This window comes from Dermacentor variabilis, chromosome 4 (assembly GCF_050947875.1).
Source record: "Dermacentor variabilis isolate Ectoservices chromosome 4, ASM5094787v1, whole genome shotgun sequence".
NCBI lineage: Eukaryota > Metazoa > Arthropoda > Arachnida > Ixodida > Ixodidae > Dermacentor > Dermacentor variabilis.
Window position 1 is genome coordinate 18,496,232 of NC_134571.1, and position 26,920 is coordinate 18,523,151.

The window sequence follows — 26,920 nt, forward strand, 5'->3', positions numbered from 1 at the left end:
TACCTCCCCAGAGCCAGTACGATCCAAGGCGTATCGGGTGTCACCCCGCCAGAACGATATTATGGAGGCTGAGGTAAAGAAAATGCTACAGCTCGGTGTTATTGAGGCAGGTGAGAGTGATTATACCTCCCCTTTGATTTTAGTTGAGGTACCGGGCAAGGAACCTCGTCCTAGCGTCGACTACCGCAGGCTTAATTCCATCACTAAGGATCAAATTTATCCGATCCCTAACATCGAGGAGCGCCTTAAGAAAGTTAGTAGCGCTCAGTTTATTTCCACCCTAGATCTTGTCAGGGGTTATTGGCAGGTTCCACTTACAGAAGAGGCTAGTAGGTATGCGGCGTTCATTTCACCAATGGGAACATTCCGTCCTAAAGTGTTGAGTTTTGGTTTGAAGAACGCGCCATACTGTTTTTCAAGCCTCATGGATAAAGTGTTGCGGGGACAGCAAGAATTCGCTTTACCGTATCTAGACGACGTAGCGATATTCTCCGCATCCTGGTCTGAGCATATGGCACACTTGCGGGCAGTGCTAACCCGCCTGCGCGAAGCGGGCTTGACAGTCAAGGCTCCTAAGTGCCAGTTAGCACAGGCCGAGGTTGTCTACCTCGGTCACGTGATTGGTCAGGGTCATCGCCGCCCCTCTGAAATAAAGGTGGCCGCTGTGCGAGACTTCCCGCAACCGCGCACGAAGACCGATATTCGGTCGTTCTTAGGTGTCGCCGGCTACTATCAGAGGTACATCCCCAGGTACTCTGATATCGCGGCTCCCCTGACGGATGCTCTAAGAAAAACAGAGCCTCAAACAGTCGTCTGGGACGAGACAAAGGAAAGAGCTTTCAGCGCCCTAAAGAGCGCCTTAACAAGCCAGCCTGTGCTACGATCGCCAGACTATACAAAAGGGTTCGTTGTTCAGTGCGATGCTAGTGAGCGAGGCATGGGCGTTGTACTGTGCCAACGGGAAAATGGAGAAGTAGAACACCCCGTCCTGTATGCTAGTCGTAAGCTGACCAGTCGTGAGCAGGCGTATAGCGCCACCGAGAAAGAGTGTGCATGTCTCGTGTGGGCCGTTCAGAAATTGTCATGCTATCTAGCCGGCTCGAGGTTTATCATTGAGACGGATCACTGCCCTCTCCAATGGCTGCAGACCATCTCTCCCAAAAATGGCCGCCTCCTGCGCTGGAGCCTCGCTTTGCAACAATATTCCTTTGAGGTGCGTTACAAAAAGGGGAGTCTCAACGGTAACGCCGATGGCTTAAGTCGAAGCCCCTAACGTAGGAATCAGCCTCAAAATTGTTTGTTACTGATGTTTTTCTTCCTGAGGCAGGATTTTTAACATATTGCTTTTGTTTAGTGTTTCAAAGTGATGACATGCTTTCTAGTGCAATTTTCCAATTTGTGGACGCTTTCTAGGTGCTGCTAGACTACTGTAAGGAACTAGGCAGTGGTATAGAAGGGGAAAGAGCCTGGCAGGGCTTAGTGAGGGTTGTGCCGTGCTTGCTGACTGAGCGGTTGAGTTTCAGCGTAGTTCTAAAGCTTGCCGGGAACGAGAACAAAAATGTGAACTCTCCCGAAGTCACTTTGCAGTGTCCTGTGCGAACCTGAACGAGAGAACGAGGCCTTCTCTGTGCGCTGCGCTCAAGAAACGTCGAGGGACGCCCGACTTCGGTTATGAGCATCATCGAGCGACATCCCTCCGGACAGCGGATGCAGTCCCCTGTCCATCGGGATCTCCTTCCCCCGGCGGGGCGGTCTGTTACGTTTCGCCTACGACGCGCGGTTTAGCCGGCGCGGCTGCAACAAAGCGGCAGACATTTTGGCCCGTTCGGCGTCGCCGCTACGCCTCCCCGCCAAGCGCGTCCAGGCATGTTCCGATGCCACGTGTCTTCATGTGCGTGTGTGAGTGTATGTGCATATTGGTGCCCACGCTTGTCGAAGCGCGGCAGCCGGGGAGAGGAGCTCCCAACAACTGTGAAGCGAGGGGGTCTGACAGGCGCCGACACGACAGTGTGAGCCACCTTCTCCTCCCCATTGTGCCCGACCGGCGGCGACACGACAGTGTGAGCCACCTTCTCCTCCCCATTGTGCCCGACCGGCGGCGACACGACAGTGTGAGCCACCTTCTCCTCCCCATTGTGCCCGACCGGCGGCGACACGACAGTATGCGTCACCTTATCCCATTGTGCCCGAGCGGCACAGTCACGTGCTCATCTATAGAGGGGTTCCTTCTTGCCCTCAACTGCGAGAGTATAAAAGCAGCTGCCCCCGGACGCCAAAGGAGGGCTCCGATTTCTTCTGTTGAGTAAAGTGCACTCCCGTCTCTCTACTTCGGTCAACCTGACCGCCAACTCTTTGCGATGTTAGAATAAACAAGTTGTTTTGTTGTTACCAGTCGACTCATGCTTTGCCGGGACCTTCGGATGCTTCCAGTTGTACCCCAGGCCGCCAGGCCAACGCTACCCTTGGGGCTTGCGACCCAGGTGCAACAACGGGCGTCAGCGCCGAGTTCCCAACAACTCGCACCAGCGGTGCGACCACAACAACTGTCTGCCAGCGGTGAGATCGCGACAACGGAGGCCAGCAGCGAAGATATGCAGTTGACTGTATGCTGAACAGCACAACGACCATCCGGGAGCAGTGCAACGAGCCCTGTGTGATGACTGGTTGCCTGCAGCGGAACGACTGCGCTGAACTCTTGGCTGCGAGGTTTGGTGAGTGCGGGACTTTCTTCTTCTGAGCTTTGCCAGGCTTTTGTTAGTGTCAGAAACGGAGCTGGTAATTGTGGTTGTCGTTGCTGCCGGGTTAGTTTGAGGCAAGACAATAGTCGGAAGTAGAGAAAGCAGCATTCAGAGCAGCCATGGATTTGAAGTCGTTGCGCAAACCGAAATTGCTGGAGCTTGCAAGAGAGTTGGGTCTGGATGTCTCAGACAAACTCAGAAAACCTGAACTGCTAAAGGCTATTCTTGAGTTAGAAGCTGAGGATGACGAGCTGTCGGAATGCCTTGAGACCATTGAGGAAAGGGAGACGGCAAAAAGACAGGAGCGCGAAATTAAAGAACAGAAAGAAAAAGAAGAGCGTGAACGTAAAGAACAGAAAGAGCGAGAGCAACAAGAGCGTGACCGTCAACACGCTTTGGAAATGAAGCGTCTCGAGATAGAGATGGAACGCGCTCGTAATGGAAGTCAGGCACACGGTGCAGGAGAACGCGTATTGTTCAATATGACTGACCTGATGCGGCCGTTTAAGCTTGGAGAGGACATTGGTTTGTTCCTGGTTAACTTTGAGCGAACGTGCGAGAAGCAGGGGTTCTCTCGGGAAACGTGGCCACAGCGCTTGCTCACTTTGTTACCCGGCGAGGCGGCCGACGTAGTCGCTCGCTTGGATAGAGAGGAGGCAGAGGATTTCGAGAAAGTGAAATCGAGTCTGCTAAAAAAGTACAGGCTGTCAGCGAAGGCGTTCCGTCGGAAGTTTCGGGAAAGTGAGAAAGGCAAGAATGAGTCATATACAGAGTTTGCCTACAAGCTTATGTCAAACATGCAAGAGTGGCTCAAAGAAGAGAAAGCGTTCGGTGACCACGATAAAGTTCTGCAGTGTTTTGGGCTAGAACAGTTTTATAGTCGGTTACCTGAGAACGTGCGGTACTGGGTCTTGGATAGGCCAGACGTTTGTACGGTGGCTAAAGCCGCTGAGCTAGCCGAGGAGTTTGTGACGCGTCGGGCTCGCGGAGCTAAGGACGGTCAAAAGGGTGAATTTGGCTCGAAGTTTGAGAGGCCGAGGTTCACGCCCATGAGATTAAAGGGGGACACGCGTAGTGAGGATGCGAGTGAAAGCAGTCCGACCAAACGTAAAGAGACGGCGGCAGCCGAAGCCGAACGCAGAAAACGGTTCGAGATGAGGCAAGCACGCGTGTGTTATACGTGCCAGAAGCCGGGTCACTTTTCGGCGCAGTGTCCGGAAACAACACCAAAAGTTGTGTTTTTTTCATTATGCAGCACTGACGAGAACATGAAGCTTCTCGAGCCTTACATGCGAGTCCTCCTCGTGAACGGGAAAGAGTGCCGAGTGCTTCGCGATTCTGCAGCTACAATGGATGTAGTTCACCCGTCTTACGTAGAACCCCATATGTTCACGGGCGAGTGCGCATGGATCAAGCAAGCCGTGGAAGCTCATAGCGTGTGTCTGCCGGTAGCAAAAGTGCTTATTGAAGGACCTTTCGGAGCGCTTGAGACGGAGGCGGCAGTGTCATCTATGCTGCCCCCCCAGTACCCGTACCTATTTTCGAACAGGTCCGATCACCTCCTGCGCGAGAAGGGGCTTTTGTTTGGTGAGGCTAGCGTTCAGGCCTTAACCAGGTCGAAGGTTCGGGAGCTCGCTGCAAAGGCGGTAGTTGCGGGGCCGACGTTATCGAACAATGAGAAAGGGTCAGAGGCGCAGCAAGCTGATATTCAGAGCACGCCCGAACTGAATAAACTTGAGTCTGTAACGTTAAAGGCACCAGATGCCGGAGAGGAAAATCCCGATGCGGGAAAGTTAGAAGAGCTATCTGCAGATTTGCTCATCGCGCCTACGTCAGACGGACTTAATAGGTTGCTAAAAGTCAGCCGGTCGGCTTTGATAGCCGAGCAAAAGAAGGATGGCAGCCTAGAAAACATACGCTGCAATGTCAAGGAAGGTATCGCCAAGAAAAATTCTCGCTTTGTGGAAAGAGGTGGAGTCCTGTACCGGAAGTATCTAGACCGCAGAGGAGTGGAGTTCGATCAGCTGATCGTGCCTCAATGCTATCGTCAGGATCTGTTGCGCTTGTCGCATGGGGGTTCGTGGTCCGGACACCTAGGAGTTAAGAAAACTAAGGACCGTCTCTTGCAAGAGTACTATTGGCCAGGGTGTTTTCGGGACGCAGACCATTTCGTGAGGACATGTGACACCTGTCAGCGGGTGGGCAAACCAGGGGACAAATCGAGGGCGCCGTTGAAGTTGGTACCTATCATTACGGAGCCTTTTAGACGGCTCGTTATTGATACAGTGGGACCTCTGCCGGTAACAGCCACGGGGTACAGACACATTTTGACTGTGATCTGCCCAGCGACAAAGTTCCCTGAAGCAGTGCCGCTTAAAGAACTCAGCTCAGTTGAGATAGTCAATGCACTACTGTCCATATTTGCGCGAGTTGGTTTCCCTGCGGAAATCCAATCAGATCAGGGCACAGTGTTTACTAGCGCTTTGACGACAACTTTTCTCGAAAGGTGTGGGGTAAAGCTGTTACACAGCTCAGTGTACCACGCACAGTCGAATTCCGTTGAGAAGCTCCACTCCGTCATGAAGCGCGTGTTGAGAGCATTGTGTTTTGAACATCAAACTGACTGGGAGCTGTGTCTGCCTGGGGTGATGTTTGCATTAAGGACCGCGCCGCATGCGGATACGGGGTTTTCGCCAGCTGAGCTGGTGTACGGTCGCTCGCTTCGGTCTCCCCTTCGCATGCTTCGAGAATCGTGGGAAGGCAGGGGCGACGGCCCAGTCGTGGTGGAGTACGTGCTTAAGCTCCTCGAACGCTTAAGAAGGGCACAGGAGTTGTCAGGTGAAGCAATGACAAAGGCCCAGCAGAGGGCCAAGGTTTATTATGATCGGACCGCCAGGGCCCGTCGTTTTGAGGTGGGCGATGAAGTCATGATATTGCGCACATCGCTAAACAACAAACTAGACGTGCAGTGGGAGGGCCCAGCACGAATTGTTCAGAAACTGTCGGACGTTAACTACGTGGTGAGTCTGCCAGGAAAGCGGAAAGCACAGCAAGTTTACCACTGTAATCTGCTCAAACCCTATAAACAACGGGAAGCAGTGGTGTGCAGGATGGTAAACGTTCCTGAAGAGCTTCCGGTCGAGCTTCCGGGACTAGGCTCAGTGACGAACAGGGAAGACACCGGTCAAGTCATTAGTGACCTTATCAGTAAAGCACCGCTGTCGCCTGAGCAGAAAACCGAACTACACCAGCTCTTACAAGAGTTTCAAGGTCTGTTCTCTGAGAGGCCTGGTAGGACTTCTGTACTTACTCATGATATAGAACTTACCTCCCCAGAGCCAGTACGATCCAAGGCGTATCGGGTGTCACCCCGCCAGAACGATATTATGGAGGCTGAGGTAAAGAAAATGCTACAGCTCGGTGTTATTGAGGCAGGTGAGAGTGATTATACCTCCCCTTTGATTTTAGTTGAGGTACCGGGCAAGGAACCTCGTCCTAGCGTCGACTACCGCAGGCTTAATTCCATCACTAAGGATCAAATTTATCCGATCCCTAACATCGAGGAGCGCCTTAAGAAAGTTAGTAGCGCTCAGTTTATTTCCACCCTAGATCTTGTCAGGGGTTATTGGCAGGTTCCACTTACAGAAGAGGCTAGTAGGTATGCGGCGTTCATTTCACCAATGGGAACATTCCGTCCTAAAGTGTTGAGTTTTGGTTTGAAGAACGCGCCATACTGTTTTTCAAGCCTCATGGATAAAGTGTTGCGGGGACAGCAAGAATTCGCTTTACCGTATCTAGACGACGTAGCGATATTCTCCGCATCCTGGTCTGAGCATATGGCACACTTGCGGGCAGTGCTAACCCGCCTGCGCGAAGCGGGCTTGACAGTCAAGGCTCCTAAGTGCCAGTTAGCACAGGCCGAGGTTGTCTACCTCGGTCACGTGATTGGTCAGGGTCATCGCCGCCCCTCTGAAATAAAGGTGGCCGCTGTGCGAGACTTCCCGCAACCGCGCACGAAGACCGATATTCGGTCGTTCTTAGGTGTCGCCGGCTACTATCAGAGGTACATCCCCAGGTACTCTGATATCGCGGCTCCCCTGACGGATGCTCTAAGAAAAACAGAGCCTCAAACAGTCGTCTGGGACGAGACAAAGGAAAGAGCTTTCAGCGCCCTAAAGAGCGCCTTAACAAGCCAGCCTGTGCTACGATCGCCAGACTATACAAAAGGGTTCGTTGTTCAGTGCGATGCTAGTGAGCGAGGCATGGGCGTTGTACTGTGCCAACGGGAAAATGGAGAAGTAGAACACCCCGTCCTGTATGCTAGTCGTAAGCTGACCAGTCGTGAGCAGGCGTATAGCGCCACCGAGAAAGAGTGTGCATGTCTCGTGTGGGCCGTTCAGAAATTGTCATGCTATCTAGCCGGCTCGAGGTTTATCATTGAGACGGATCACTGCCCTCTCCAATGGCTGCAGACCATCTCTCCCAAAAATGGCCGCCTCCTGCGCTGGAGCCTCGCTTTGCAACAATATTCCTTTGAGGTGCGTTACAAAAAGGGGAGTCTCAACGGTAACGCCGATGGCTTAAGTCGAAGCCCCTAACGTAGGAATCAGCCTCAAAATTGTTTGTTACTGATGTTTTTCTTCCTGAGGCAGGATTTTTAACATATTGCTTTTGTTTAGTGTTTCAAAGTGATGACATGCTTTCTAGTGCAATTTTCCAATTTGTGGACGCTTTCTAGGTGCTGCTAGACTACTGTAAGGAACTAGGCAGTGGTATAGAAGGGGAAAGAGCCTGGCAGGGCTTAGTGAGGGTTGTGCCGTGCTTGCTGACTGAGCGGTTGAGTTTCAGCGTAGTTCTAAAGCTTGCCGGGAACGAGAACAAAAATGTGAACTCTCCCGAAGTCACTTTGCAGTGTCCTGTGCGAACCTGAACGAGAGAACGAGGCCTTCTCTGTGCGCTGCGCTCAAGAAACGTCGAGGGACGCCCGACTTCGGTTATGAGCATCATCGAGCGACATCCCTCCGGACAGCGGATGCAGTCCCCTGTCCATCGGGATCTCCTTCCCCCGGCGGGGCGGTCTGTTACGTTTCGCCTACGACGCGCGGTTTAGCCGGCGCGGCTGCAACAAAGCGGCAGACATTTTGGCCCGTTCGGCGTCGCCGCTACGCCTCCCCGCCAAGCGCGTCCAGGCATGTTCCGATGCCACGTGTCTTCATGTGCGTGTGTGAGTGTATGTGCATATTGGTGCCCACGCTTGTCGAAGCGCGGCAGCCGGGGAGAGGAGCTCCCAACAACTGTGAAGCGAGGGGGTCTGACAGGCGCCGACACGACAGTGTGAGCCACCTTCTCCTCCCCATTGTGCCCGACCGGCGGCGACACGACAGTGTGAGCCACCTTCTCCTCCCCATTGTGCCCGACCGGCGGCGACACGACAGTGTGAGCCACCTTCTCCTCCCCATTGTGCCCGACCGGCGGCGACACGACAGTATGCGTCACCTTATCCCATTGTGCCCGAGCGGCACAGTCACGTGCTCATCTATAGAGGGGTTCCTTCTTGCCCTCAACTGCGAGAGTATAAAAGCAGCTGCCCCCGGACGCCAAAGGAGGGCTCCGATTTCTTCTGTTGAGTAAAGTGCACTCCCGTCTCTCTACTTCGGTCAACCTGACCGCCAACTCTTTGCGATGTTAGAATAAACAAGTTGTTTTGTTGTTACCAGTCGACTCATGCTTTGCCGGGACCTTCGGATGCTTCCAGTTGTACCCCAGGCCGCCAGGCCAACGCTACCCTTGGGGCTTGCGACCCAGGTGCAACAACGGGCGTCAGCGCCGAGTTCCCAACAACTCGCGCCAGTGGTGCGAGTACAACAGCACTGACACGACAAGCAAAAATGATTTACGTAATCGACAACAGCATATGCTGGCCGTACAGATCTGCCAAAATGCATTAGATAGACATAGCCTGCGCGAGGTTTGTTTCTGTTGCTAAAGGGAGAGAAAGGAACACAAGTTCCGGGCGCGCCTATCTACAGAACAAAATGAGTGCGCAAAATTATAGTCCCAATTGCGCCGTCACGGTTTCCCGGCTTTGAAATCTCCCCCCCCCCCCCCTACGGATCCCCTATATGCTTATCAATGCGTCAGCGGCGTGTTCTCACGATACCGCGACCGTCACATAGCGTGAAGCTCTGTATCGAGCTGCCGTCACTATTAAAGACATGTATCCTTGGGTATTCGCTTAGGAGCGCTTCTCTAGCGGCTCGCGAGCGCGTATCTATTTGGTATTTTGGATGTTTCGCGCGCTTTTGTTTTCTCTCGGAAAAACCAGTGAGGCAAGGCTGAGCACGAGACAAATGCTTGATTCGGAGGTTATTTGAGGTGATTTACAACCTTGTAATTGATATGTTTGCGATTCAAGCAATACTTAAAAAGTTACTAATGAAAAGCAATTAATTTAATAGTACGTCGTGATGAAAAAGTACTGGCTGTAGGTGCACACGACTACGGCTACTATGCAGTCGGTACGATTTCTCTACAACTCTTACGCTTTTTAAAAATATTGGTCCAAGTTAACTGGGACACCCGGCATACGCTCGTGTCATGCTGACTACTGCGTTGTTCTGCGTTCAATATAGGCTTACGCACTGCCCTTCAAACACGAATCAGTACCAACTTGCCCAGTTTACTATTCACTGCAGTACTTTCCGCGTTTGGTCGCTACTGATAACCGGCAACAGTAGCCAATTGCAAACATTAGTCAGTTGTCAATGCTTCCCGCGCTACCGTTAGCCATGTATGACTGCGCCATTGATCACGCAGGGCCTGTTCATTTAGCTGTTATATTCTGCTTTGTTTTTTTAGGCAGGGACGCTGACGAAGTAACTCGCAACGGGAGATTAAACGTCCTAGCCCTCGAGTCTCCCCTTGCCAGAGGACGTGACGCCGAACAGTTGTCCACAGGCCGGCAACTTTTCACGGAAGAGACGTCCCTAGTGCCCTACATCGAACAAAGCGTAGTGCCTCCTCCAAGTTGCGAAGGGGTGAGTTAAATTTAAAGAAACGTTAGCGTTTCATATCGCACAACACATCGACGTGGTCATTTCATTTCTCTTTTCCCACATATGGTATGTGCTGTTGTGCTCATATCTACTAATCTTTTGTCCATCTTTCCCCTTGACTATGTGCAAAGTGACAAACCGAATACTCCTTTTTGTTAACGTTCCCACCTTTTGCTTTTCTTCCTCCGTTCCTCTCCTTCTCTCTGTCCAATGTCACATTTCAGTTTAGTGCAGTGAAGAAGAGAAGCAAACAGCACTGAGTGCTGTCAGATCGGCATGGGGCGCGAGCTGTTTATGCTGAGACCGTTGTTGCTGTGCTGGCTTTAAAGCGCGCGACCATTTTTGCGGCGAGCGTCGGCGTCGGCGTTATCCCCTGCTAACCGATCGAACGAACACAACGAAATATGAAAGCGAACGAGGATCGTAGCGGAGGATAAAAAAAGCGGTGAGAGTGAAGGGAGCGCGAGGAGGAAAGCGGAGAAGAAGGGTGCAGCGGAAGCATGAGATGGAAAGCGGCGGAGGAGGGTATAGCGAAATGGTGAAAAGGAAAGAGCAGTACCACGCAAGACACGCGCTGCGGCGACGATGGCTACGAGATGAAGCCATAGTAGTGCGCGTCCTCTGGGAGGTCTGTCTGCGGCGGCGGCTGCTGTGAATCGCGCCCAAGCGTCACCCACGCGCTGGTTTCTCGCGACCTCCCGATTAGCGAGGCAGTCGCACCACATTTCACTCCGTTTGCATCGTGCCGCACGAGACACTGTCCGCGCCAGCCAATATATCGCGAAATGAAAACAAGTATAGAGCTGCGCAGAAATTTCGCATTAGGGAGTATTGTAATCGTCGGTGATTTCTTTTTTTTTTTTTTCGCCTGCCGCTTCACATCAATCAACAAATTGCCTTATCGTCAGGAACATATTTTTTTTTAGTGTAAGTGTGCCAGAACTGCCAAATTTTGGCGAAAGCCATCACTTAGTCTGTGTAAAGCAGCTCACCTAAGCCGTCGCGCATTGACGGTGAACAGATACCGGGGCCGTTGCTGCCTAAAAGTGGAAATGGATTCTTATCGTGCTTTTTAGGCCATTGCGATTCTCAGTCTTGGCCAGCCTGCACCTGCTGCTTTACAGCACTGTAGTTGCAAGAGTTCCGCCAACTTTATTTATGCGTCTGTTGCAGGTATCATCATGCTGCCTTGTGGGAGGAAGACGCACGCACACGCACAAAAAAGAAAGCAATTATTTGCGCTTAAAAATCAACCCTCCGAGTCCAGAGAAGTGCGAGCTGTCCTGCTGCTTTCGTTCTTTCGTTTGCACTCTACTTACAGTGGTGCCTTCGCCGTCGTGCCTTCGTCATTGTACAGTCATCATCTTCGTCGTCGTGCTACTCCAGTTTCAGAAGATACAACGTTCCTTTGGGTGGCTTTTGTATACAGATTTCTTTTTTCATTGACTGAAAAGACACTTCCCATGTGAAACTAACTTGCATGTATTGGGGTTTGATACTTATCACTGGGGATCACTGCGCAGGTACGATTTGTCGCCGCGAGCTTCACTTACAGCAAAGGAGCAATATGTTGTGCATGGAATTCAATTGAATTCATTTCAGTTTAGGTTATTCAACATAATTGTGTGATACCCAGAGAACAGAAAAAGAAAACCCCTTTTGATGAATGGCTTGAAGAGGCCCCAAAAAGAAGAAAAGTATAAGTACGAGCTCGGAGCAGTATAACTGTAACTGAGGCCTTTGTTCAATAATTGCGCGCCATACAGTCTCTGGCGCTACTCTACGCCGCAGCAAAGAATTTTGCTGAAATCATGGAATATAGAAACGCGTCCTGGCTTGTCACTTAGATCCCTTAAGCAATGCTTTTTGCTTTGGGGGAAATAAAACTTACCGCTCATAATTACGCACGTTTCTAAAAAAAAGAACACTGTGAGTTTTTGTTATTCAAAGTGAAGGCATCACGTACACACAGTCTGCTCTTTCGTGCAACTAGGACAACGAAATATCTGATAGGACGGTTCGTAACCATGTCTTGGGAGCACAATGAAAATATGTTGAATATCAAAGCAATTTATCCAGTAAGGGATAGCGAGTTATTTTAGTGCCACAGAGCACACAGATGAGCATTGTACATTTTTGGCTTTATTACAGCGTACTGCACGATTACAGCGCATGTCCTCTCGCGCTATTTAACCATGCCTTGTTACTAACATGAAAACGACAAGCCGCTATTTCGTAGCATTGGCAAGTGCTTTAGAGCTCTACAGGGACTCAAAACTGTACGCAGCTGGAAGACTTGAGCGTCGAACTGGAGCTCCAGCGCGAAGCAGTGAGCGCCATCACAGGACTACGAGACCACGACGGTGTACGGCTGCCCGTCGGTTCGGTACCCGATAGCCAGCCTTTGCTCGATGCCAGGGATAGCCTTGAAATCTGCTACCAAAGGGACGGCCCTGTGTGTGACAGGCGAGTGGTCGTTGCCGTGGATACTCTTTCACGATGCTTAGGTGCCCAGTCTCGAGCCACGTAGAATCGCCCACAAGATATTGCGGGGTGTGTGACTTCGGGGCTGCGCTCCGCGGAGCAACATTGCAGCTTCCGTGGCTTCGCAGGTTTAGTGACGCCCCCAGGCATCACAGCACCGGCGCAGATTTGCTTTGATGCGCGGCCGCGGCAGCTGCAATGGCGCGGCCGCAAGCTCGCGTGCAAAGCAACATATTGTGGGCGATAATATAGTTAAACTTCGATTTATAGAAGCTGATGGAACCACAGAATTATTGATGCGAAAGCATCAAATGTCCCATTGAGCTAAAAAGCCGGCGTCTGTCGTCTGGAGAAGCGAAAAATGGCACCTAATTTCCAGTTGGCTGTGACACCACATCACGAGCGCGCCGCGACAGAGCAGAGCAGGCGAAAGGAAACACCTGCTGAAACGATAGCGCGCCAGGTGTTGCGTGAGGGAAGAGGGCATTGCCGCGACGCCCACTTCACTCTCACTCTCGGAAAACTGTGCTATCCGCGCGTTCCTTCTCCGCGCAAGCTCTCGCCTGCGTTCTAACCAACACGTCCTAGATAGGTTGTTGGTTCTAACTGCGCCTCAGAAAGGCCAACTAAAAGCTCGCCAAGCTGACCAAGCGTCTCAACGAGCTCGCTTTCCCGCGAGGCAGTCATAGCTCGAAGGGCCGCTCAGGGGTGTTCGATTGGGCATTAATGCTTTCGAACTCACAACTACCAAGACGTGCTTAGGCGTACTCATATTTTTTTTTTTTTTTTGCGGGGATTAGAAGGGGGAGGGAGGGGTGGTCCACGTCCTCCATCTTGGCCTCAAACGGCGCTGGCTACTGTTCCCAGTGTCTATCCAGATCACCTACACATACACGAGAATGTGGCCGGCGGGGTGGCGTCAACAATGGGAGCGGCAAACCTTAAGAGGGGCCGGGCCCTATGATGTGAAACTATTCCAATATTTTTTTTATTCCAATCTCTTGACGTCAAACTTACGTAACCACCGACACAAGCATCGGGCAGTGGCTCGCAGCGTTGTTTTAACAAGTCAATTAAACGTCTCCTCGTTTATAGGAGGACACTTTTGTTTTCTTTCGAAGCGAATAGCATGGCCTTACTTTGAAGGGTTTTCTTATCTAATTCGCTGATCATAGGCGATAAGCATGCAGAAGTGAAGACGGTATCGGTGGAGTCGGGCTAGCACAGTGAAAGCAGATAACCTGATGAGGAGGGCGGTGCCAGCACGTGGCTCTCTTCAACTTGCTTAGCTTTCGGTGTCTGGTAGAAAATCGCGGTGGCGTGCAACGGAAGGGTAAAAATGCAGCTTAAACGGATCCGAGTAGCCGGTGCCGGAGCGATCGGCGGATAACCATCTTCTATTCATTTCGGAACAGGCCAGTATCCGGCTATTCTGAAAAAAAAAAACTTTTGTTCGGCATATTAATGCATCTTTAATGCGTAGACGTCACTATGACAAGATGAGTTTTCGCGGTTTTATCACGTCGCGCGACAGACAGGTGAAGTCGGCGCAGCTCGAGAACTTTTGACCAATTGAGGAGGACTGTTGGTGAAAAAGGATGAGAACCAGAAATAATTGTTTCTTTTGTCCGGTCTAATCGTGCATAGTCAAGTATGCACCCGTCCTGTCAGATGAGAAGCTTTAGCGGTTTTCCTGACGTCGCGTAACAGACGAGCGAAGAGGGGGTGGCGCAATATCGACTTGAACGACTATAGCGACTTGAAAGTCGCTATAGGCTAGTCTTGGGCAGATGACCAGAGCGCGAATCATTGGCAAATATTTAGGAAAAGGCGTAACGTGGTTTCTCATTTCTGACGGAATATTGTCGGTGTTGCCATATGCTGAATAGGACGCTGCAACAAAGTGCAACTGTTGTCAAAGCTCCTTTTGATAATTTTGAAGCCACTGGGCGCGCGTTGAAGCTGACAGCCAGGGCGTCTGTATGGAAGGCACCCGCATTGCCCAAAAGCTCTCGAGAGGGAGGCGTACCTTTGCTCTTCGTTCAATAGAACTGCGCGATGCACCCATAGACCGAGCAATACTTGCAATCTCAGTGGCTTCAGTTGTTTCGGCAAAGGCTGTGCTTGAACGTATGGAAGGAGAAAGAAACATGCAGGAGCAGTTGCGCTAGTTAGCAGAGAGTGGCAATTCATGACGTCATTTTCATTGCAGCCTAAACCAAGGGCACGTGCGCGCTCCCTGGCCCACCTACTGGGGCGCCCACTTGGACACGCGTCCAGCGACTGTTTATGTTTCACTGATTTTCACAGGCCTATATTGAATGAAGGTTCTGCTGCTTAGTTACCTTTCGCTTTTGTTCTGATGGTCCGATTTATCAACTATGCATGTACCCACACTCTTGGTCTTTCGATAGACCGCTGTATATTGGAAACACGTAAATTATGACTCGTAATTATGCTTCAAAGCATGCGCAGTATTTACGAGAGGTAGCGCTGTCAGAATTTTGACACTTGTGCTAGGAATTTAATGATCGATAATCCATTTCTTTGTCCAATCTCTTCCAGGGCATAACGCTGGGCGTTTCTCTGCCGTCGTGCCGAGTGGAAAAGGAAGGCCGCAAAGAGGAGCCACGAAAATTTCGATAAGACCGCGGAGAACCCTCTCGGGACAGCCTGATGATCATGGCTAACATCAAGGACAAAACAAGCGCTGCGCTATGTAGCTGGGTCGGCAATTTCCTGAAAACATCTTCCACAAGGAAAAGTACGTTATCGAGAAAAGTATTACATGTCTGTTTGGCTCGAATGATGCTTCGCGCTTTTCTCCCCCTCTCTATCATACGCGTCGAGTTTGACCTTTTGAACTATACAGTGTTCATTTTACTTGCTTTGGTTACTGTGTTCATATCTGATACAGCTGTAGCAGTTCGGCACGCGACTGAATTGGCGAGTCGCGCGTTGTCTTGTACACTCGCTTACAAAGCAATGCTCGTTTTGTGCATTCATCCGGGTATGTAGGCTAAAATCCGGTAACTCATGTTAAGGGGCACATTTTCGCATTTTTATAGTTACGCAGCGTTCTTTGCTGTAAATAAATGCAAAAGCCATGCTTGCTCCAACCTTTAAATTATATTTCGTATAGGTTTGAAAGTAGCACCGGTGTCATCAAAATTTGTAGGCGCAATAACACTTAGTCCCAGCGCCAGGCGCCATATTACATACACATGCTGTTTACATGATATTCTGTGCGTCACAGCCATGCGTTGTTGGATTCTGTATGTTTTACTCCAATTGATGGAAACTTCGGCCTGATATAACGTTAGTCCTTATCTGTACCCCGTTTAGAGCATATATATATATATATATATATATATATATATATATATATATATATATATATATATATATATATATATATATATATATATATATTTTAATTTTTTAGGGTAAAGAGTGCCGGTTACCTCTGGAAATGTGCACCCTAAGATGACTTGGCTCCATCAGGTTCCACGAGCTTGGCTCGCCAGGAATAGAAAGCAGCACGAGCGGGCGTCGCTCTTCATTATTACCTCGATTGACCACAGAATGAAAACTTGACAACAAACGATGTTATGTCTACACAGTCCGCGATACTGATAACTGTCCGCTGATCAACCTTGTCTCCCGCCGCGAGGCACACGAGCCACGCATGCGTGCTCGCGACACTGTCCACAAACATTCTCCCCCAGGTTGATTTCTGCCGCTGGCCTATTGAACAGCTGGCCATGCTTGCTTCGAAATAGCAAACACGTCACTCACTAATCTGGGGACCCATGCTGCCGGTCTGTTAATCGGGAGCGCGATGCTGTGTCCTGGCAGTCCCGACACCTCTACGAAAGATGCAGTGTTTGAGAATTTGCGTGTCTACGTGGGTGTGGCATCAATGTTTCTTGTCCAAACTCACTGTGCAGGTTGCAGCCTACTCCATCCTGCGCCGTTACCGAGAGAAGTCGCGGCAGAGGATGTGCTGCGATTGCCACCGCTGCTCTACCAGCACAATAGGTGCTGCCATCGTGATAACCATTCAACGGGCTCTGTACAATATTGCTTCACCAAGTTCACAACCATGTTCATGAACACGCATGATGGCAGCAGACAACAGGCATCACATCTGCGACCAATAAACTACATATTGACAAAATCTGTAAACTGGGAATACCTATATTACAATGAAACATCTCGAAGCTTAGAGATGACCTGCTTGTGTCCAAACTACAGCATCATGTAGCTGTGGTGCAAAAGAAGGAAATCATCCTCCCAATTCACGCACCTAAGTTCTGACGCTATCGTCTGACATCATCATCATCATCATCATCATCATCATCATCCCTTCAACACCTCTTACGTACATGTACGCAGACATTCAAATTTACGTACACATTTCAACTATGTTTCTACGCTCGTCATTACGAGCGTCATTACGATATTGTCTTCATCACTGGCATCTGACGAGCCTGTCATTAAATAAAAGCGTCAGTCAAGCCATGCTGCTTGATCCAAACTCGTCATCTGTTCTTGTGCCCATTCTTATGTGAAATCCCGAATGCCGAGGCTTTCAGCGATGATCGGGTTAAATATTGAAGGAACGTTGACTAAGCTGCATGTGTGTTCAGTCTAAATTCCTTAAAATAAAAGAAAATGCCTCAGTGTAGAAACCGGATTTCATGCTCTCGAGTAATCACTTTCGGGATGCTTTCACTCTTGCGTAACGCAATTTTCAGCGCGACGTCTCACTAAAGCCACGGTATCCTTGTCAATTCGATTACTCCGCGATTTCAAAACGGCGTTTATGGGACATGTACCATTTTCCCCTCGCATCCAATTCCGCATCCAAATCAAGGCACATTATAGAAGTGATAACCCTAAAAGTTGTCGGTTGAGAATACGCGTTGATCGCGCACTTATTCTAGAAATGAGTATGACGACGTTCGGTAAAAACTTGTGAAGTCATGTGCTGGAATGCCGGTTACCTATGAAAATGTGCACCCTAAGATGACTTGGCTCCATCACGTGTGCCGTGAAATAAAAGTGTGGGTTGGCATCGCTTACAGTAGCCTTCCAGATGACTGGACCCTGCGAATGCCTAGCACGCGATGATGTGTAATTTAAAAAAAAAAAGATGTGCCTGCGCACGATGCTCAATGAGCTTGTCGTTCGTACGCCGCGTAGTCAAAGAAACGTAGCAGAAAAATGGTTGTCTGTAGTTTTATCGTATCCCTTGGCAAACGCTGCGTTCGGTTCTCGCAATGACCAAGAAGCCATGAGAGCCCACGAACTACATATTGAGAAACACTGGTGCATGTTACAAACTTCCGTAGTAAAATAGGTTCTTTACTGTATCAGAAAGTCACATTTTCGTCCCGTTTATTCGTCCATCTTGTGGACTGCGCCATGGAGCTCTGGCTTGTCCACGAACTGGACGACGGGGGGTTTGCCGCCGCGGTGGAAGCCCCCTTCGAGCTCGATGAGCACGAGCAGGTTCTCCTTCCTGAACAGCGTGCGTGGCACGTACAGAGTTTTCTGCGGTCCCCTCGCCGGCCAGTAGCGACCCAGGTTGAAGCCGTTCAGAAACGCAATGCCCTGCAAAAGGGGCACGAAGCCGGATTACACGGACGACACTGATCGCAGACCTTGAAGAGACGCAATAGTTCAAAGCGGCTAGCTTTTAGAGAGCACCGATATTTCTGACAGTAACTTACGGGGGCGATTCGCCTTTTCAGCAAAAAATGACGAGGCAACCAGGTAGAAATAAACGAATATGGTTCTGAATCGCGAGAAAGGAACCGTCTGTGAGCAAGCCATCTAAATTTCTTTTGACTCTGTACTCCATTCTAAGCTACTGGTAAAACTCAATGCCATACTTGATAACATCAGCCTTGCTTCCTGGATAGCGAGTTTTCTTCATTGTCGCTCACAATTTGTTTCCTTAAATTAACTAGAATCGTCCCCTGTTGACGTCACGTCCGGCGTTTCTCAGGGATCCGGACGTGACGGATCCGAACTTTACTATTTTAATAAATATATAAACCACTTAACTTGCAGTCCTTCAACTAAAATTGGGCTTTATGCAGGTGACTGTGTACATGAAACCATTAATTCCACTAATGATCGTTACCGTCTTGTCCAATCTCTTGTGTCTTTTTGTGCTTGGTGTAAAACACAGCACATGGCAAATGAACGTCAAGTGGAGTAAAATAGTTGTGACGTCATTTACGAACCGACGAAGCTCTTCTTTTTTATTCTTTGAAAGGCGCTAGCGTCCGAATATAAATATTTAGGCGTTCGTAACAGAAAATCTTTCTTGGTCTAACCACATCGACTATATGTAAACGGAAAAGTACTAAAAAAACTTGGCTATTTGCGCCACCCTTTAAGGGTGTCCCAACTATCATCCACCGAGATTTAAAAATATGCGAATGCAACGTAGCTGGACAGAACCAAGCTAATGTTCTTTTCCATCACTTGCAGATACTCAGGTTATTTTTTGCGTTCCGCCAAATCACATAATTAGTCTTCTTAATTACTCAACTTCCCAACCATTATAACTAGAAGAAAAGTGTCAATGAAAGGATTGTAGAGCAATGTGAAAACTCCCGATACAGCTTTCTGTTGCTCATTACGTGCTACATAAAAGTATTTTTCAGAGTGTGAAAGAAGCCCGCAAATGCAGCGAAAAAGCGGCCAGTCGCGCGGCAATATTGCGTGTATTCGCGGGCTCCTTTCACGTTCGGAAAAATACTTCTATGTAGCACGTATGGAGCAGCAGAAAGCTGTATCGGGAGTTTTTCATGTCGGTTTATAATTTTCTTCCTGACACTTTTCATTTAATTATAATATCTGAGAATTCGATTAATTAATTAGGAATAGCTATGTAATTAAGTGTAACGCGAAAAATAATCTGAGTATCTTCAAGCGACGGCAAACATTACTTTGGTTCTGTCCTGCTACCTGGTATTTGCATATTTTAAAATCTTGGTGGATGATAGCTGGGACACCTTGCTTAAAACACTAATTCACTCCGTTATAGATTATGCGTCCATGGTTTTCTACCACTAGAAATACTGTGAAATAAGCTCACTCGAAAACGTTCAAAGTAAATTCATTCGTTTCATTTGCCAAAACTAAAGCTGCAGCTTCTCACAAGCACAGGCTTTGCAATAACTGAACATGAAACCATTGCTTTTGCGTTATCACATTGAAGCTCTGAAATTTTTACATGCAATTAATAAGTACACTTCTGGCCTTTATTACTGTAAGTATATCGCCTTTAAAAAGGAAAGCTGTCCCCATAGTTACCACGCTTCGAACATAACACCTTTCCTTTCTTTGCACGTACCAACACATTCATATAGTTTTCTTCCACGCATGATAGAGCTTTGGAATTATCTTCCCGGTAGTATTCGTTACTTACCACTAAACGAGTTTTATTTGCCACTGGCGATCACCTTTCTAACATGTAAATTTTTGATCTGTATTATTGTGCTTTTTGTGCATGTGTTTCCTTTTCGATGATATTTGGTTCAATTCAATTTGCTTTGTTGTCTTTTTACTGATGTTGTGTAACGTTTCACACTCCTGATAAAGCCCTAAATTAGGGCTCCAGTATATGTAAATAAATAAATTAAATAAACTCACGGATCAATTTACCAGTGTATACTGCTCCGGCTTTCGTGTGAATAACGAAAGACCAAAATCTTTACTTGCAAGAGTACTTTGCTTCCATTCTTCATCTCGCTGCCCTCTACCACTTTATAGACACATGCTAATGCACAAATCAAATATTATAGTTAACGGGCCATTTGTGTAGTCGTGGAACATACTGTGTAGCACTTAGAGAAAAAACGAAACTGAGCACAATAGACTGAAGACAGTTGAGGCGAAAGCGGTGTACATGACTTGTCTAGCTAAAGCCTTTTCATCATTCGCTCACAAAATAAAAATTGGGCTTACTTACTTTACTGAAATAATTGCGAAACGAGAGGGACAGCATCTTTATGGTGATACTTGTGTGCCCGTCTTGAAGAAATTATTGCGTTTACGAGAAGAAAGTCGATTTCTAATAACTGCTGGAAGTGCAACTTTTGGGGGCCCCTAGCATGCATTACTATAATGTCCTTAAGCAAGAACAAACTAGCCTAACACATCCGTCGGATAATAATGATGTCGTTAAAAGGAGGCTCGCAGAATAAGCTTTTGCAGAGCACGCCGGCCAAGTGCGCCATTTCATCTTTCTTTATATCGTCAATTCCGGCAGCGCCCGATCTGTGTGACGTAGGACGTTTCCCACCTCACGGGGACCTCCGCAGGGTAACCGGAGATAACGCGTCCCATATTAACGCGTTGTTAACCGCTAAGTAGCCGTCAAGTGTCGATAAAAGCAGGCAGGCTCGCCGCACGAACTATTGGTAAACATCGTTACCCCTCCGTGCAGCCCCGAGAGCCACCAGATTCTGGTATGCTCAGCTGTGCGCAGCGCAGGAGGCTCGAGCCTGTAAATTATCAGCGCAGATCGGTCAACCACGGCGCTTCTCCCGGGGTCATTAGTTGATGTGATTGAGCGACGAGCGCCGACCTTGGCCACGCTCGTCTTCTCCATGTGTCCTTGAGCGATAAAACGAAGATTATCAGGTCAGAAGGGGCTCCTATCTACACATAGGATAAGCAAGTTCTCAGGTCACATGTATCTCTAAATGCATGTCAATTGAGACATCGTTTTTCTCTGAATGTATTAGGGCGGGGAATCGGATGAGGTTTGTTGCGGTTATGTCACAACACCACCAAGGGTGTTAATTGAACGCTTGCCACGTGTCAAACCACGGCCCGTCCTAAGTAGACGTCAGCGCGGCGTGCACAAGGACTAAAAGTGCTCATCCCAACATTACTTGGAAACCGGAGAAAAGGATGAACGAGAGGGAACCACGACAACGAATGGATAGGCGCAGTCAATTAGGCGAGTCAAATCACCACCCATCCCTAGGCACTTATCCAGCCGTCGAGACGGCGTGTAAACCGGCTGTTGGAGGATTCCACGAAAGGTCCTCAGCCCGTGCTTCACCCACCAGACTGAGCAAAGAGCGGGGTGGGCAACGACGAACGAACAAGGTGTCACCGGATGACTCCTTTTGCCACAAATTCCAAACCAGTTTCTTCGAGGCGGAGTTACTGCGGGTTATGGATAGCCTGGGCGTGATATCGCAACGAAGTTGGCGATGGTGATTTGTTGCTGGACAGCCGTCAGATTTCCTAGTCGACTCGCTTAGGGAATACGACGGGATTAAAAGCAGATACATTTCGAGAGTGAGGACAGAGGGTCCTGATGTGAACTGAGACGTTTAAGTTGCTCCTGCATGGAGTGGGCTTCCGCACTGGAGCCGTGTAACTAAGCTGATAAACGCTCTTTCCTTCATTTTCTGCAACTTGACGTAATTGTTAATGGGCTTGGTGGATTCCATGTCCTGAACACCACCCTAGCCACAACATTGCTGTTGAAAGGGAAAGAAAAAGTTATCATCTACAGGCTGTAGGAAGTGCATCTTTAATTTGGATGTATATACTTTTAAAAAATGCAAAGATTGCAAAACTTCGGAAAAACACTAGTATAAATTTACAACTCTGTAACTCAGCAATAAAAATTGATATGACAATTCAGTAAACTGCACCCATTGACCCATCATGTAAAGCGTGCGAAATGGATGTATCGCGCTCCACTCAGTGATGCACTATGGAAATGCGGGTTCTGGCGCAGCAAAAGTATGTGTAAAGAAGAAAGGACAGAAAGAGCCGAGATAGCACGAAGAAAGCACAGCGGTAACGTTGTATTATTTTTTCACACATGTAGTGCACGGGATGGTTGTGCACGTGTCAATCCTGTTTGTATGAATATGGGTCATGCGATAGGTTCAGTTGCAAGTGGTTCTCTCTCTGTACATTCTTCTTTCCACTTAGTTTAGCTGCGTCAGAACCCACATTTTAAGCATGAACCAACTGGCCCCACATCGCATTCTGCTAAATGTACCACTGATTTGTGGGTACAAGGCATGATAGCGATCTTAGGCATTGCAACAATGTCACCCTTAAGCTTTTAAGTCGTATCTTAAATCTTATTGTTTCAAATGCCCTAATAGATGGTGTTCGCAGAACTGCGATATCTGCTATTGGTGCTGAGTGAAAAACTTGTAAACTGTGTATTTCAGCATTTCTGAGTAGCATATATGCATTTGAATACATAAATATAGGAGTTGGCTTCGAGGTAAGGCTTTATCTTAATTCACGAAGCCAATCATTCTAAGCGAAGTGCACCAACTATCTCCTCAAAGACATCCAAGTGAGCGCCGTTAGATACGATTCTGTGCTGCGCGGTACATTGCTAAGGAGCCCGTGATACCAAACGCAGTTAGGGCACGAAACGAAGGAACATTCACTCCGGGAGGCTGTCGATATACTGAAACAATATGTAATCGATGTATTTGCGCGACTGTACATCACTGGACGTAATGCGCGACGTTTCATCTCTCTATCCATGGATGTGGCGATTCGGAAGCCTAGAATTCTAATGATGATTCGGTGTTCGCATTGGTTTGTCGAGCGTGGAACCAGCGCGGAGTTGAGCTTTAAGTGACTTGCGCGTAGACGTATACATACACCCACACACACATACTCACACGAACTGAGTTGGTTCTGCAGGGCGCGCACATAATGCGGTTCTAAAGAAACCGGGTAGGTAGCATAATGAGCTCTCCGCGGTAAATTGAACTATGTTGTGGGCACATCCGATATATGGTTGCATGGCGTCCTTACAGCGATTACCTTCGTCTTCTGGTCAGGCCTCAAAAACGTGTCGTAGACAATGGAGGCGGGCAGCTCGAACTTGGCAGCAAAAACGCGCAACTCGAAAGGTGATCTGGCGGCTCTCAGAGAGGTCCGCTTTCGAACATAGCGCATCTGGGCGTAATTCGTGAGCCACATGGCGTTCGTGAGCGGAACTGGCCGCATGGTCCATTTGGTCAGCAGGCGTCTGTCCAACGTCACGTTCGAGACAATCCCCTGCCGAAATTGAGCAACGGCACTTTAGTGAGCAGCACAGGCCTTACCTTACTGTTCAACTCTCAAATACTTGCTGTTGGTTAAATTCATGCTCCTATGTTTGCCACGCGAAGTGGGTCTCAAGCCATCGGCAAACTAATATCTTTCTCTCTCTCTCTCTCTCTCTCTCTCTCTCTCTCTCTCTCTCTCTCTCTCTCTCTCTCTCTCTCTCTCTCTCTCTCTCTCTCATTTTGTGTTTACTTTTGTCGTCTCTTACGGTAGAGAAGGTTCGTACGCTTCTGTTCATCGAATTTCCTGAACAAAATTTCTTTGGTCGGTTAAGTGTCATTTGAGACTTGATTTCATGTGTCGTAATGTGATCTGTGTTTACGTGTCTCCATTATACTTCTCGTGTTCTTGCGGAATTTACCATAGGTTTCGGAAATGACACTGAACAAAATTACCACCGAGTGTTTACTGGGTCGAAGTAATAAAGGAACAAAATTGGGAATACAGAATACACGCACCTTACTTTCGCTTAGGCCTTTCCCCGATGAGATCCTGCCCTCGTTATGAACGAGAACTGTCAGTACTTGGTGTAGTTTCGCTTTAATCAGCAGGGCGTTATTGTTCTCCGCACGAGATACGGAATCCACAAAAACCTACAGAAAAAAAATATAAAGGCGAAAGAAATTTAAACGCAAAGATTGTTCTACCACTCTTAGCAGAAATAACGTGGCTGTAAAACAAAGCGTAAAATATAGCAGAAAGCTCAGAGCTAGAGTACACAGCATTGCGGTGCTTTGATGCATCCCAAAATTTAGCTACATGGTCGTCAGTTGTTAAAACAAATAATCAGCAAACAAGCCAAGTGTCACTTTTCCTCTTCTATGTCGGAAAATACCACCGATACAACGCGAGGTGGAGACATATATTCATAGAAAGCTTTAGAATAAGCTAACCGTACTGTTTTACACAAACCACGCATTACCGAAAGGTATAGACACGAGCAGTGACACTGGTGGCGATATTTGATGACGCCACGTGATCAATCGCAAAGCGCACAGCTCACACTGCAGTCAGCGCAGTGAGCGACTGTATACTGTATTTGGCTCTGCTGGTGCCTTGCCTTAGCTACGGGTGCCAGCAATGACATAGTCACCCCAAATTTCCAGGCATTTCTGTATCATTTCCTATTTTCTTTTTCTTTTTGCGATGGGAAGTTGTGAGACACAACGATGGTGCTAACTAATGCAGCGATGACCGAATCTCGGCCGCCTATATTATCACTTGTACATATACTATAGCCATGCTAAGCCGTCAATTGAATCGCGAGAAGGAAAGAACACGACACGGTTGATTACGATGACGTGTTTGAAGTGTGAAACCAGACTTGTTCTTGTGCGATTTCATGTTGGCCGTTCGCGACATAGGATGCATAAACACGTATACGCGAGTGGCACCTCTTGGCCAGCCAACATGTGTGCGAGACCGAACTAACGAACAACACACGCGTACACGTGCGCCTTTCGGCGATGTGCTTCGATACTCAGTCACCCCGACAGACGCTGCGGGACTCGCACGGCCTCTTCAGGCACCCTTGTAACAACCAAGTGCCAGGCTGAGGGACGCCTGCACACCCGTTTCACAAAACCGGCGGGCGTCCGCCGGCGAGTTTCGGACCAACCACCTCTCTAGCCGAGGCGGTCTGGTCTAGCCGTGTTCAACTGTCTTCAGGCTCGCCACCAATGCAGTTTCTCGTGTCTGTGCGAACTAGAACTGCCTGGATGCCGCCGATGCCCGCGCTCAACTATTGAAAGCGGGCGCGAGCACCTGCCCAAAAGCTCTACAGGATGGCTTGAGTGTCTACCTTCTGTGCCTGCGAGCAACAGTCAAGGAGACGTAAAATGAACTTCTCTTTCGCAAACATGCTACAAAAGGTTTCCACAAGAAGCGTTTCCTAGCTACTATGTTTCCATTTCATGTACTAAGAAGACCTCCAAACTCAATAGAAACATTGTCTCCCTTGAGTTTAAAGGGTTTTTTTTTCGTCGTGGAATAGCAACTAGCCCGCCTCCAAAGTCTTGCTTAAGAACATTGCCCTCTTCAGTCGCTGAGTAACCGTGTCATTGATATGCCTATCGGGCATTCAGAATTGGGAGAACGTTATGCAGAGCCACGGAGCCTATATCTATTCGAGGAAAAACTGGGTGCAACTAGATTTTCACATTACACTCTTGAAGTATACACAACGAGAAAAATTCGCCTTCGCCACAAAATAAATAACCATAATGTATCCGAGCTGCTTGAATATATGCTGTATGCATCAAAGGCGTAAAAAAAGAAAAATAATGTGCCGCCTCGCAAAAGCTGCACCCTTTATATGTCGCCTGCCATTCCTTAATGTTCTGGTAAACATAACAAAAATACATGTCATGATTCAGCGCACGGATCTTAGTGTAGTGCTTTTGGTGCACGTTTCTAATACGGCTGTATCATTACTAATATACCGTACTTACATCATTAAGGTAGACGTGCCCTCCGTCTCGAATTCCTTCCACACTGAGCAGGGCAGGAACATGCGGCTGATAAGTGATAGTCACATCGTAGAACATCAAACCATGAGCCTGTAAAAGTGCGCGACAGTAGAAATGAACAGCACCGGTCTTTCTAGTCAGCTCGAACAAATATAGCGAAGTTACGGACAACAGCTTATACCGTGCATATACGTTGGTGGACATTTTTGAACACGAATGAGAAGCGCATTTATCATCCACGAATTAGAGACAGGCGCTGAAACACCGTTTTCCACGAACATCTAATAACTGAGGCAACGAATGCCGTGCAAGAAACAGTCTCTACACAATTCGTTGCACATCACGCCTGCGGCGATGTTGATATACGCGGTCTGAGATTTCTTGCAAACGCATACGCAAGGTTTAGCTGCGTAATTCTACAGAAATTGTCAAAGTGTGCGCGAAAAAAAAGGGCGATGTGCCAACAAACTCCTGCTTGAACATCCATGCAGAAATGTCCATTGTATACTTTAATGGGTGAGGCTTTCCTTTACTTGAAAAATTGCCGCCTTAAACAGTCATATGAGCTATTCCAGATGCACAGGTGCTGTTTTAGATAATGCCACATAATCTAGATATTCCGCAGTGATACAGTGGCTATGTTGCTCTGTTGCTGTGCTCGAGGTCGCAAGTTCGAATCACAGAGAGATCACATTCTTATGGAGGCGAAATGCAAAATAAATAAATAAATAAATAAATAAATAAATAAATAAATAAATAAATAAATAAATAATCGTTTCTTTAGATTAAGCTGCAGGTGAAATAAACACTGGGGGTCGAGACCAATCTGGAGCCTTTCGCTACGGTGTTTACCATAGCCCCAGTGTTGCTCTGGAACGCTAAACCTTTAATAGAATGCAAACTCTAGCGGAAGTATGTCCGCGTCGTGTCGCGCTCATGGATCTGCATTTGTGATGACGCGAACACGAGCCTCGCTGGCTCGAATCGGACAAAGCTTGGGATGCTTTATTATCACGTTTTGCTGCGTCCTCGATTAATTTCTCCA

The 26,920-nt window shown here is 48.3% G+C and overlaps 2 protein-coding genes across 2 annotated transcripts in view; one reads left to right on the forward strand and one right to left on the reverse strand.

Annotated features, from left to right (window-relative positions):
• Positions 1 to 16,868, forward strand: part of LOC142578732 (uncharacterized) — a 68,407-nt gene extending 51,539 nt beyond the window's left edge. Inside the window, exons 8-11 of the mRNA XM_075688247.1 lie at positions 9,597 to 9,775; positions 12,081 to 12,259; positions 14,843 to 15,041; positions 16,228 to 16,868. Of these exons, the coding sequence (XP_075544362.1) occupies positions 9,597 to 9,775; positions 12,081 to 12,259; positions 14,843 to 14,849 (365 nt within the window). The 3' untranslated portion in view covers positions 14,850 to 15,041; positions 16,228 to 16,868. The remainder of the gene's footprint in view (positions 1 to 9,596; positions 9,776 to 12,080; positions 12,260 to 14,842; positions 15,042 to 16,227) is intronic.
• Positions 16,869 to 17,680: 812 nt separating this feature from the next.
• Positions 17,681 to 26,920, reverse strand: part of LOC142577843 (beta-galactosidase-like) — a 59,248-nt gene continuing 50,008 nt past the window's right edge. The window contains exons 10-13 of the mRNA XM_075687283.1: positions 25,858 to 25,965; positions 23,866 to 24,000; positions 23,123 to 23,359; positions 17,681 to 17,896 (exon numbers count right to left, since the gene is read on the reverse strand). Coding sequence (XP_075543398.1) covers positions 17,681 to 17,896; positions 23,123 to 23,359; positions 23,866 to 24,000; positions 25,858 to 25,965 — 696 coding nt within the window. The remainder of the gene's footprint in view (positions 17,897 to 23,122; positions 23,360 to 23,865; positions 24,001 to 25,857; positions 25,966 to 26,920) is intronic.